The following is a 13,661-nucleotide window of genomic DNA, read 5'->3' as shown; positions in this document are numbered from 1 at the left end:
GGTGTCAAACATCTTTTAGTGGCATGTTTGACATGGAAAGCACCCGGGAGGCTCAGTACTTTCACTGTCTTCTTACCATAACTGTGAGTTGCATTATGTCAGAAGACAAAGGTTTTCATGATGTTGCAGACACAGTTTTGGTCTTTTAGCTTACTCCATCAGTGGTATTTTTGTGAGACTCTGTTTTTAACTTAAACGGGTCCATCATATCACTTTTATAATGACACAAGTTATGAGAAGTGTTTGGGATATTTAAATTTTTTAAAATCCTGCACTGAAAGAAATAACTCTTTGGATTAACATAAAAAAATCATGGAAAGATTTTCCACCTGATTACTTTGCTTTATTTCAGCACTATGTAATTTTGTTACTCCAATTTAAAGGAAATGTGTTGGTTCAACTTAATTTATTAAGGTTATTCCAATTTAAAGGAAATGTGTTGGCTCAACTTAATTTATTAAGGTTATTCCAATTTAAAGGAAATGTGTTGGCTCAACTTAATTTATTAAGGTTATTCCAATTTAAAGGAAATGTGTTGGCTCAACTTAATTTATTAAGGTTATTCCAATTTAAAGGAAATGTGTTGGCTCAACTTAATTTATTAAGGTTATTCCAATTTAAAGGAAATGTGTTGGCTCAACTTAATTTATTAAGGTTATTCCAATTTAAAGGAAATGTGTTGGCTCAACTTAATTTATTAAGGTTATTCCAATTTAAAGGAAATGTGTTGGTTCAACTTAATTTATTAAGGTTATTCCAATTTAAAGGAAATGTGTTGGTTCAACTTAATTTATTAAGGTTATTCCAATTTAAAGGAAATGTGTTGGCTCAACTTAATTTATTAAGGTTATTCCAATTTAAAGGAAATGTGTTGGTTCAACTTAATTTATTAAGGTTATTCCAATTTAAAGGAAATGTGTTGGTTCAACTTAATTTATTAAGGTTATTCCAATTTAAAGGAAATGTGTTGGTTCAACTTAATTTATTAAGGTTATTCCAATTTAAAGGAAATGTGTTGGTTCAACTTAATTTATTAAGGTTATTCCAATTTAAAGGAAATGTGTTGGCTCAACTTAATTTATTAAGGTTATTCCAATTTAAAGGAAATGTGTTGGTTCAACTTAATTTATTAAGGTTATTCCAATTTAAAGGAAATGTGTTGGTTCAACTTAATTTTTGTGGTTGATTCAACTTATTTACTTTAGTTGGACCCAATGTAATTTAATAGAACCAGACCAACTAATTTTACACTGATACCTTCACACTACTTAATTAAGTTGATCCAACTCATGAAAATTAAGTTAGCTGAACAAACATGCTTCATGCTGAAAGAAAGCTATATAATCGTGTGGAAAATCTTTCCATGATTGAATTATGTTAATTCAAAGACATTTTCTTAAGTGCTATTAAATTAAGTGTTTTAAGACCACACTGAAAGAAGAAAGAACACTCAACAATGAGAAAAAGTACAACATGAACTGTATTTTCAAAATTGTTATCCATTTTCTTTTTACACAGCACAAAAAACAGCTGAGTTGAAAGTTGAAATAAACAACAAAAGGTCAGTTTTGTTATTCCAGAAAAAAACTGGGCTGTGTTTAGCATAGATCAAATTCTTAACAACATAAAAAGTGTCAGTAAATTCGCTCAACTTTGCGAACTGTAACAGTTAAAATTTAGTTTTCCATTGCGGTCTTTAGAAAAACATGTAAAGATAGATTGCCCAAGTTGTTCATCACTTCCACCCCGTCCAGGAGAATCCCAACATCCTCAATGGCATCGCCAGGCTCTGCACTCTCCGGTCGAATAACGAAGATTCCACAGACGGTCTCGGCCATTTGTGCACCTTGATGATGGGAATATGGGTGGGGTATTGGGGGGGAGAGATTTCACATCTCATTAAATAAAAAAATAACTTTACACTTATTTGGCTGACTCAACAACAGCTAAGGTCCATCAAAGATCTGTCTGTGTTAATTGTGAGTCCAGTGGTAAGATTTCCCATTTAGAAAAGGTACCATATTTTCTACATTTTCACAAAAATTGTCTTATAATGCGGTGCACCTTGTGGTGCGGAAAATACGGTATATTGTCTCATATGGAAAAACATGAAGAGAAGGGATGAATCCCAAATAGGCCCCATATTCCATGGCCTGTTCTCCTCAATTGAAATGACAGTCTGAGGATCCACCACACAGACTGTCATTCTAAACCAGTCCAATTTATGTGCAAACAAAGCCCTGACTCTGTACACAAAAAAAACATCTTATACATGAAGAACCTGTCTTATTTCCTGGATGGAGGAAATGTCATGACTATGTGTGGTAGTTATTTCCAAATAGATCAGTACTAACATCTTAGGTAAAGTTACTTAATATTTTTGTCTGCATATGAAACAATGCTGTTAGAAAAAAAAGGCTAAATAAAACAGGCCAAAGATCTTTTTGTGGAGTTTAACTCACCTGAAAATCCTCATTTTAAACCCACTTAACAATAACTGTAATTATATCAATCTTACTAATGATTATCCTTTTCTGTGGGAGAAATCTAAAAGCATCTCAAAAGTCAAATTAAAATTGAATGTACCCAAGTGAAAAAAAGAAGAGTTTTAATGATCATCTCTTATTTTAAATTTATTGGTAATTCACAGGAAGTCCAATTAACTCCAACTATAATCACCTCTTTTGTGGACACAAAGATAAATTAACATACCATGTACTCTTTCTCCAGCTTCTCTGGATCTTCATCCAGGTATGCACACAGACCTTTTAGGATCCACTCTCGTCTGACTTCAGCAGTGTTTTCCTAAATATGCAGATCAGAAAACAATGAGAACAACCGCAAAAATCCAGCAGTATACTATAAGGTCACATACTTGAAAACTTAAATTCAAAGGAAGTCACAACGAAAGTGATCAGTGGCTTGCAGCCTATTTGAAAGATCTTTAAAATTGTTATTCTCCTTTCATTATGCTATGACTAAAATTAAGTTTAACATTTTATTTAAACTTCTAACTGAAGCTGTCACCTAAGAAATATTTATGTCTGAAACAAGGGTACAGTATAGGGGGATATACTGTGAAAAATCTATTTCCTCTGCCTTCTCCCAGTGCTAGAAACAACCAGTCAGTGGCAGGAGAGTTTTAGTGCTGTCAATCACAATCTCATGTTGCTGCTCATCCTTCTTCCCCCTTGCTCTGTACTATTCTGTAGCTAGCATAGGGCTGATAGCAGCTCATATCTACTAGACAGAGAGAGACAACACTCCTTACAGTTCCACATCCCCACGCAAATAAAGACAAATAAAACTGACTTGCCAAATACAAGTTCAGCTGAACCCTTATGATCGCTCTAACACTAGATTCAGTCATTTTAGATCTGGCAAAACTTACCATTAGCCACTGAAATCTAAAACTTGATGGCCGATGACCCACTTCACCAGTGCTTATGTAGGTGGATAACAGACAGGTGATGTTCTGAAAGAGATCAGATTTTCAAACATTAAAATATGTAATTCACCCTGAGCAGAGTTGTATCTGAACATTCAAACTTTTAGTACAAGTCTCTTGAATGCATCATGAATCAATCAATCAAATTTGATTTGTACAGCACATTTCAGCAGAAAGGCATTTCAAAGGGCTTTACATAATTAAAAACAGAAACAGAGTCATGCAACATTTAATATACAAGTGAAACAGATAAAAAGTAAAGTCAAAAACATTAAAAACATTGAAGACATTAAAATCGCACTAATCCTAATTTAGCTATAAGCAACTCTAAACAGGTGGGTTTTAAGTTGAGATTTAAAGGCACCCAGTGTTTCAGCTGTTCTGAAACTGAATATAATCACTGGGCACATGCAAGCATGTATGTGCAGAACAGTGGTGACTTGAACATGGTAGAAAGCAATAAAAATATAAAACATAAAAATCAAAACAAAAACCTCAACATCTCAAAATTAAACCGATAAACTTAAAACTTGTTTTTGAACTACAATTATTTGTGGAAAAACAAGTACAATAACAAAATACATCTTTAGAGCAGAGGAATATATGTATTTAAAAAATAAGAAAGCTCAAGTCTGCTACCATAATAGGAATAATGGACAATCCTCTGAGTGTTTCAGCCAGAAAATAATACTAGAAATCCATAGCTACCAGGTGGACATTTATGTGGACATTGCAAGCACATTTAAAGCTCTAACAGCAAAGGCCTCCGCAGGTTCCTCTGACTCAAATTTAATACTTTTTATTATTAATAAATTAAGAATCTGTATTATGATAGAAAGCCACAAAAGTGTGTGTGTATCCAATGTCCACTCTGCATTTACCTACATAATAACAGTACTGAAATAAAATAATAATAAAAAAAACATTTAAATAGACTTATGTTTGGCCCCAGTGTTTAAAATCCACTAAACCTCAGACTTCAGAGTTTGTATGTCACCAGATGCTGAATTTACATCAGTCCAACTTTTTTCCAGGGAGTTTTAACAACCTCAGGTTTTAACAACCTGAGGTTTTAACAACCTCAGGTTTTAACAAAACCTGAGGTTGTTAAACCTCAGGTTTTACAACCTGAGTAAATGTCATAAATGTCACATAAATGTGACATAAATGTCACACATAAAACTGTGACATTTATGGGGTCCGTTTTTTGTCTTGACAGCAGCTTTGTGAACCTTACACTGCTTCATGTGATGTTAGCATGATTTGAGTACATCAATTACATAGAAACGTGACCGAACATAGAAAAAAATGTTTTTTTTTTAAAAGTCTGATGATTTTAATTTGCATCTTTTTATTTCGATTTTTATTTTGATTTAGACGGATGAAAATAGACTGAATCTTACCTTTTTCAAATTAAGCAGATCCAAATCAGGAATCTTCCCGCTTCTCTTGAAAGAACAGTTTGAAGTTTTCACAGACACAAGATCACGCGTGATCTCGCTAGCATCTCGCGTGATCTTCCGTAATTTCGCTAGCATCTCGCGTGATCTTCCATAATTTCGCTAGCATCTCGCGTGATCTTCCGTAATCTCGCCAGTGTCTCGCGTGATCTCCGGGTCTCGCCAGACCCTCTTCGGCGGGAGATTAGTCTGACTAAATTGAATCACGTTGTCTCAACTTGAATACATTTTATTAACGCTAGGTTGTTGAATTTTATGTTTATTTGACGTGATTAATCTAATAACCCCCTACACTCAAAAAAATGAACTTAGGGGGTTATTAGATTAATAAAAGAATATCATGTACTTTTAACACAATAATTTCATGTTTTAAACAAAAACGTGATAAAATCATGTTGAACAAACAAGAAATTCATCAACTTAACGTTTATGAAATTGAATCATGTTGAGATAACACGATTCATTATAGCCAGACTGATCTTGTGCTGGAGGCGACGAGCGAGATCACGGCAAATCCCGCGAGATCATGGGAAATCACACGAGGCCCTGCGAGATGATTGTTTTTCGTGCCAGGAAAACGCCAGCTGCAGTTTAGAGAATACTAAATTTTCCTGGCAGGATTGTGCACATATCAGTGTTGCTATGTACACTGAAAGAAATAACTCTTTGGATTAACATTAAAAAAATCATGGAAAGATTTTCCACCTGATTACTTTGCTTTATTTCAGCACTATGTAATTCTGTTACTTCAATTTAAAGCAAATGTGTTGGCTCAACTTAACTTTTGTGGTTGATTCAACTTATTTACTTTAGTTGGACCCAATGTAATTTAATAGAACCAGACCAACTAATTTGCAATGTTTTGGACCAAATAATTGACTTTACTTGATTAAGATGAATGCAAATTTAGTTGAAACCAACTTATTTAACAGTGATACCTTCACACTATGTAATTTATGTACTCATGTCAATGGCTAACATGTGTTAACATCACATGAAGTGATGGTTAGCTGGTAATTAATCAGCGTTTTTTCTAACATTTATTGCCTGCTTGCTCCATGCTTGTGTCAAAGCACAACTGAATTGAAGTGGTTATTGCATTTATAAAAAATAACATGTTTAACAGAATTATTTTATATTTCAAAGGCAAATATGACAAAATCACGTCAAATAAACATAAAATTCAACAACCTAGCGTTAATAAAGTGTATTCAAGTTGAGACAACGTGATTCAATGTAGTCAGACTAATCTCCCGCCGAAGAGGGTCTAGCGAGACCCGGAGATCACGCGAGACACTGGCGAGATTACGGAAGATCACGCGAGATGCTAGCGAAATTATGGAAGATCACGCGAGATGCTAGCGAAATTATGGAAGATCACGCGAGATGCTAGCGAAATTACGGAAGATCACGCGAGATGCTAGCGAGATCACGCGAGATCTTGTGTCTGGGAAAACTTCAAACTGTTCTTTCAAGAGAAGCGGGAAGATTCCTGATTTGGATCTGCTTAATTTGAAAAAGGTAAGATTCAGTCTATTTTCATCCGTCTAAATCAAAATAAAAATCGAAATAAAAAGATGCAAATTAATATCATCAGACTTTTAAAAAAAACATTTTTTTCTATGTTCGGTCACGTTTCTATGTAATTGATGTACTCAAATCATGCTAACATCACATGAAGCAGTGTAAGGGTCACAAAGCTGCTGTCAAGACAAAAAACGGACCCCATAAATGTCACAGTTTTGCTCCTCCTCAGGTTGTTAAAACTCCCTGGAAAAAAGTTGGACTGATGTAAATTCAGCATCTGGTGACATACAAACTCTGAAGTCTGAGGTTTAGTGGATTTTAAACACTGGGGCCAAACATAAGTCTATTTAAATGTTTTTTTATTATTATTATTATTTAATTTCAGTACTGTTATTATGTAGGTAAATGCAGAGTGGACATTGGATGCACACACACTTTTGTGGCTTTCTATCGTAACACAGATTCTTAATTTATTAATAATAAAAAGTATTAAATTTGAGTCAGAGGAACCTTTTTTTCTAACAGCATTGTTTCATATGCAGACAAAAATATTAAGTAACTTTACCTAAGATGTTAGTACTGATCTATTTGGAAATAACTACCACACATAGTCATGACATTTCCTCCATCCAGGAAATAAGACAGGTTCTTCATGTATAAGATGTTTGGTTTGTGTACAGTGTCAGGGCTTTGTACTTGCACATAAATTGGACTGGTTTAGAATGACAGTCTGTGTGGTGGATCCTCAGACTGTCATTTCAATTGAGGAGAACAGGCCATGGAATATGGGGCCTATTTGGGATTCATCCCTTCTCTTCATGTTTTTCCATATGAGACAATATACCGTATTTTCCGCACCACAAGGTGCACCGGATTATAAGACGATTTTTGTGAAAATGTAGAAAATATGGTACCTTTTCTAAATGGGAAATCTTACCACTGGACTCACAATTAACACAGACAGGTCTTTGATGGACCTTAGCTGTTGTTGAGTCAGCCAAATAAGTGTAAAGTTATTTTTTTATTTAATGAGATGTGAAATCTCTCCCCCGCAAAACCCCACCCATGTTCCCATCATCAAGGTGCACAAATGGCCGAGACCGTCTGTGGAATCTTCGTTATTCGACCGGAGAGTGCAGAGCCTGGCGATGCCATTGAGGATGTTGGGATTCTCCTGGACGGGGTGGAAGTGATGAACAACTTGGGCAATCTATCTTTACATGTTTTTCCAAAGACCGCAATCGAAAACTAAATTTTAACTGTTACAGTTCGCAAAGTTGAGCGAATTTACTGACACTTTTTATGTTGTTAAGAATTTGATCTATGCTAAACACAGCCCAGTTTTTTTCTGGAATAACAAAACTGACCTTTTGTTGTTTATTTCAACTTTCAACTCAGCTGTTTTTTGTGCTGTGTAAAAAGAAAATGGATAACAATTTTGAAAATACAGTTCATGTTGTACTTTTTCTCATTGTTGAGTGTTCTTTCTTCTTTCAGTGTGGTCTTAAAACACTTAATTTAATAGCACTTAAGAAAATGTCTTTGATTTAACATAATTCAATCATGGAAAGATTTTCCACACGATTATATAGCTTTCTTTCAGCATGAAGCATGTTTGTTCAGCTAACTTAATTTTCATGAGTTGGATCAACTTAATTAAGTAGTGTGAAGTTATCAGTGTAAAATTAGTTAGGCTGGCTCTATTAAATTACATTGGGTCCAACTAAAGTAAATAAGTTGAATCAACCACAAAAATTAAGTTGAACCAACACATTTGCTTTAAATTGGAATAACCTTAATAAATTAAGTTGAACCAACACATTTGCTTTAAATTGGAATAACCTTAATAAATTAAGTTGAACCAACACATTTCCTTTAAATTGGAATAACCTTAATAAATTAAGTTGAACCAACACATTTCCTTTAGATTGGAATAACCTTAATAAATTAAGTTGAATCAACACATTTGCTTTAAATTGGAATAACCTTAATAAATTAAGTTGAACCAACACATTTGCTTTAAATTGGAATAACCTTAATAAATTAAGTTGAACCAACACATTTCCTTTAGATTGGAATAACCTTAATAAATTAAGTTGAATCAACACATTTGCTTTAAATTGGAATAACCTTAATAAATTAAGTTGAACCAACACATTTGCTTTAAATTGGAATAACCTTAATAAATTAAGTTGAACCAACACATTTGCTTTAAATCGGAGTAACAAAATTACATAGTGCTGAAATAAAGCAAAGTAATCAGGTGGAAAATCTTTCCATGATTTTTTTATGTTAATCCAAAGAGTTATTTTTTTCAGTGTAAGTTCATTTTTTTGAGTGTGCAGTCTTGTTGAGCCAGCTGAATCTTACCTTTTTTTCCTTGTGTGTCTTCAGAAATGTTCAATACTTCTCCATGGAGCTCCAAGGTGTCCACCATACTGACTTTTCAGCATGCTATAGCTGTGCTGCGTTCTAACCTCTGGCCAGGAGCATTTGCTTATGCATGTGGAAAGTAAATGCAGAAAGAGATTAAACTGTTTGTTTTAGTGTTTTCTCTCTGTAAGGTAATACTATAACTAACAGATATGTCTTTTTCACCAATCTTAGGAAGTTTGAGAACATTTATATTGGATGGGGTCTGAAGTATGTAGGGGAGGTGTACAGCCCACCCATTCCCCCTCCACCACTAATGGAATATCAAAATGGACCAGAAATCACAGAGGGCCTGGACCCAACCCCAGAGGAAGAGCAAGCTTTGAAAGAAGATTTAGAAGAGCAGCAAGCTGCCCTGGAGGAGGCAGAGGCATCAGAAGACGATGAAGATGATGATTAATAAATATATAATATAATTATATATTTGAAATTTAATTGTGAAGTGAATTAAATTAGAAAATAGATTTCAATGAAGAATTAAAGCCACAAGCAGCGTTGGAGGCCCTCGCAGCAAAGCGCGCCAAAGGCCTATTGGCAACCGCGGGGGTACCAGCACCACCATGCTCTCGCCACCGCTGACACTATCGCGCAGTTCCCGCAGCCATCTGTCAGGCAACACACACCTACATCTTCCGGAGCGCTCCCTGACGATGCACAAGCACAGTCGATCTGAATTGCAATTTCAAGCTATTGGGTTCTTTTGAGGCTGACATAGGTCAAGCCTAACATGTTTACTGTAAATAAGACAAATTATTTATGATTTAGAGCAGTCTTTCTTCCAACACAAAGAAAGACTGCTCTAACTGCTCTATTAGTTCCTTCCAACAGGTGCCTTCCTGTTGGAAGGGGGCGTGGCTAAAGTGATGTCACCAATTGAATGTGATGAGCTCTGCTCTATGATGATACCAATGAAGTTTGATGCAGTTGGGAGCTTCTTTGGGGAAGTTAATCCATCTTGATGTTTCATGGCGAATGGCCAGATCTGAGGCTTGGGCACGCCCACATGCTTTGACATAGGAATATTCCTTTGATAACTTTTGACCCTCAAAGCCTCAAGACTGTGCTGACTGAGTTTGAAGCCTGGATCTCAAAAGCTCTAGGACGTGTTCGCTCAGATACGACATCAATGAAATAGACAAAAGGGCGACTTTGATCCAAAATGGCCGACTTCCTGTTGGGTTTGGACCATGGCTCCCAGAGACTTTTTTGTAGGTCCTGACAAGATATACATGTGTACCAAGTTTTATAATCATGGGGGGTGGACAAGTATCGATCTCAGTGAGTTTGGTGCAGCTGGGCTGAAACATGTGGAATCTAGAGCCAAACGTATGGCGGTGCAGCGTGACCTGTGACTTCGCTGCACCGCCACGGCCACGCCCTCCACTGAAAACTCTTGGCACTTTACAGCAAGTGAGACCAACTTGTTATCAGTCATCTGACACAAGATAATCTTGATTAGGTCAAGAGAGCCATAGTTGGAGCTTTCCAAGTAAAAAAAAGTCACTTCCTGTTCTGAGGGGGCGGGGCTTACGTGAGGTCAGACGATGACGACATAGAATCGTCAGGCATCCAACCAAGATCCCCCATACCAAGTTTGGTGCCAATTGACCTTTTTATGAGAAAGTTATAGCACTTTGTTTGTTTTGGCGAGTACGCCAAATTCGCCGCTCTGCCACGCCCCCTGAATATATACGAAAGTCAATTTTATTGAAAACTTTTAAAGTCATATGCCTTTACTGCATTCTGACCAAGAATGAAGCCGATCGTTGAAAAGTCAAGGAGGAGTTCGTTAAAGTTCGACATGAGTAAAAGTGAAAAATGGCCAAAATTTGACCTTTGACCTAAAATGGCCGCCTCCCTGTGCATTTTAGAGGGTATCTCCAAGAGACTTTTTTTCTTGATTTGTGGATTTCTACCTACATACTGAGTTTCAGATCTCTACGACCTACGGTTTCCCCCAACTCACGTTAGGGGGCGCTGTAGAGCAGTTTGGCCTCGCCCACTTGCGATTCTACCAGAATCCGAAAATTTTCGTCGGGGGACAATTTTGGGTCAAGTTTGGTGAGTTTTTGAATATGTTAAAGGCCCCAAACAGCCGCGCAAAGTGACGGAAAAATAATAATAAGAAAAACAACAACAAAAAAAAAACAAGAATAAGAAATCTTGCGATTACAATAGGCCTTTGCTTCGCTGTTCTGGCCTAATTGCCGGTACTATTTTTCCACTTAATTAAAAACTCATCTGGTCTAGGGCTCAGCAATAAATCAATGAAAATAGATGTCGACATAGACATATTGTCAATATTAATAGAAAATTTGTCTGATAGAATGTTCAATAATTTCACTGAACTCTGATCCAGAACTACACAGCGTTCTGGGGAATGTAGTCGGAGGAAAAGCTTTAGCTCCTCTCACAGCTAGCCAGGCAAGGTGGGTAGCATCAACTACCTCATTTTCTTTGGTTACCTAGTGTTAAGAAAATAAATTTAAAGTATGCTAGTTTTAAAATTTAACATGTCTTGATGAAATAGCCTAATTATAGTTTTAAAATCAGTAACTTATTCTGGCCTATTGACCTTTATGTTACCTGTAGTTACAGCAGATGGTTTGCTAAGATCTTTTGAACTGCCTTTTGTCTGTGTGGGAAAACAATAAGTAGAAGTTGTAGCTTTTCACACTCATCTGTGAAAAGCCGTAAAACAGCAGGAGTTCCTGGCTTTAGAGAGAGGGTCAGAGATAGCTCCTGGTTGGATGAGCAAAGATACGCCTTATTTTAATAAATTAAAGATAAGGATACGCCTTTTACTATAAAACTTTCTACACAGAAGTAACAAATTAGATTTGCTCTCGCAATTCTCCAAAGATGTCTTTGCACGTCTTTGCTTTTCTTTCTTTCTTTCCTTTTTATGCTTTCAATTTATGTCAGGTAAATGACTGTATGTCTCTGTTGTTCTGCAGTTTCTGTTGTAATTTTATGCGTTGTCTTCTATTGGATTAAACTGCAATTCTGTGACATCTGCACTCATTATTGTTTTTGTGTGGCTACACGTGGCCCGCCGGGAGAACCTGGGATCGAAGGAGATCGAGCCAAAAGAGTTTTCTTAAGAAATATTATAACCTAAAATCTTCTTCAACATTAGCAACCTGTTGAGTAACTTTTGCAGCAGTTTCAGGTTTCTCCATCGTGCTTCATAACTCCGTACCTTAAAAATAAAAAAAAAAACATCAGCATGGAGAGAAATGAGAACAACAGCTGGAGGAAACTGAATAAAGCAGGGAAGGTCATGCCACCAGTTTGACAGTATTTCAGGTATTTAAAACAAAAACTAATCAATAATTATTGATATTGACTGATACAAAATCCTTATATCGTAATGCGTTTTTCAGCCATATAGTCCAACCCTAATCTGGTCCATCCGAGGTTTGGAAAGTAATCCCCTGTGTATCAGTTCGTCTTTGTCAAGAGCTAGTTCTAAATTCAGTTCAATCGATCAACTTACACACTTATCCCTAGTGGGATCACCAGGGGTGCTGGTGCCTATCTCCAGCAGTCAACAGGCGAGAGGCGGGGTCACCATGAACAGGTCACCAGTAAAAATCGACATATATAGGCCATGACATTCACAGATTAACGAATGGAATAACATTTAATTTATTCTCTGTTGTTGTTGCTCACATAAACTATTTCATTATGGCAGGTTTAAATCGAACTCTTGTTATCTACAAAAATACTCTGAGCATTCCATACAACCAGATGGACCAATTTATAATTCTGGCAGTTTTCTTATCACTTCGTTCCGTACTCCAGCTCAGCAGGTGGCAGTAATGCACATTTAGTGTGGCACATTTAACCGGCAGTAGATCTTATGTATTGAACGATTGAGGGAAGTTGGAGGTCAGTTTGTCACGTGCTATTTTAGAACTCTCCAGAAACATGGGCCCCTGTTTGAAGATGGCTGGTGCTCTTCAGCGGATCCACAGAACTCAGCTGTTCAGGCGCGAAGCAATTCCGTATCTGACCGAGGCCACCGGTCAGCTCCGGCTCCAGCCGTCACCGCGCTACAACACCCTTTCTTCCATCGCCAGCACGCCGATGACTGAGGGCTGCAGGCTTACCCGTCACTATCGCTGGGTTAGGGTCGCGGGGTTACCCCTAGCTCATACAGCTACCTCCAGGTCCCCTTGTGGACTAAGCGTACCAGCTCGGTTGTTGAGTAACTGGGCCAGTGGGGCAGGTTTCTCTGGGGAGGACGGCGGGGAGAACGCGGCTTCTGGAGGAGATGAGTCTGGAGGGAATGGAGACGCTCCCTACAGCGGACCGCAGATGACGGCTCTCACCCCCATGATGGTCCCGGAGGTGTTTCCCAACGTTCCACTGATCGCTGTGAGCAGGAACCCGGTGTTTCCCCGTTTCATAAAGATAATAGAGGTGAGGATGACGTAATGTTACGTGTTTTCAGTGGCTCCAAGGTCACATAGCGGGTGGAGTGGGAGTTAAATCCTGCCTGATTTTTCCCCCTCATTACAGCCATTCAGAAGGTTATAGTGACTTACAATACACATGGCCGACTTTCTATCTCTTCTGACGATCACTCAGGGTAACAAATGAGGGAAATTCATTAAAAACCTGGATAAATTTTCTGTGGTTCACTGTCCTGCTGGTTAACAACAGCACAGATCACCGAATCTTTCAACAGATTGTTTCATCTGACTGTGAAATGCAATGCAAAGTAAATCGTCAAGAGTTTTAAAAGTGTTTGATATCAAACTGATGTTGCAGGTATTTTAGAGCCT

The 13,661-nt window shown here is 37.2% G+C and overlaps 2 protein-coding genes and 1 long non-coding RNA gene across 3 annotated transcripts in view; 2 read left to right on the top strand and 1 right to left on the bottom strand.

The window, feature by feature from the left end:
• The window catches only part of rsph4a (radial spoke head component 4A), a 35,722-nt gene extending 23,842 nt beyond the window's left edge, over positions 1-11,880 (top strand). Inside the window, exons 6-7 of the mRNA XM_088005220.1 lie at positions 8,830-8,947; positions 9,043-11,880. Of these exons, the coding sequence (XP_087861346.1) occupies positions 8,830-8,947; positions 9,043-9,268 (344 nt within the window). The 3' untranslated portion in view covers positions 9,269-11,880. The remainder of the gene's footprint in view (positions 1-8,829; positions 8,948-9,042) is intronic.
• LOC148160053 (uncharacterized) lies at positions 1,463-3,903 on the bottom strand. Its single transcript, XR_015762746.1, has 3 exons — positions 3,392-3,903; positions 2,713-2,805; positions 1,463-1,846 (listed from the first exon to the last, which is right to left on the bottom strand). It is a non-coding gene; the product is annotated as an uncharacterized LOC148160053 (long non-coding RNA).
• Positions 11,881-12,751: 871 nt separating the features above from the next.
• lonp1 (lon peptidase 1, mitochondrial) overlaps positions 12,752-13,661 on the top strand; it is a 35,094-nt gene continuing 34,184 nt past the window's right edge. The window contains exon 1 of the mRNA XM_088005210.1: positions 12,752-13,296. Coding sequence (XP_087861336.1) covers positions 12,802-13,296 — 495 coding nt within the window. The 5' untranslated portion in view covers positions 12,752-12,801. The remainder of the gene's footprint in view (positions 13,297-13,661) is intronic.

Source organism: Poecilia mexicana, unplaced genomic scaffold (genome assembly GCF_051168715.1).
Source record: "Poecilia mexicana isolate PSO_F unplaced genomic scaffold, ASM5116871v1 scaffold_4, whole genome shotgun sequence".
Classification (NCBI taxonomy): domain Eukaryota; kingdom Metazoa; phylum Chordata; class Actinopteri; order Cyprinodontiformes; family Poeciliidae; genus Poecilia; species Poecilia mexicana.
Note: the sequence above shows the minus strand (reverse complement) of the source record. Positions and strands in the feature narration are given on the sequence as shown.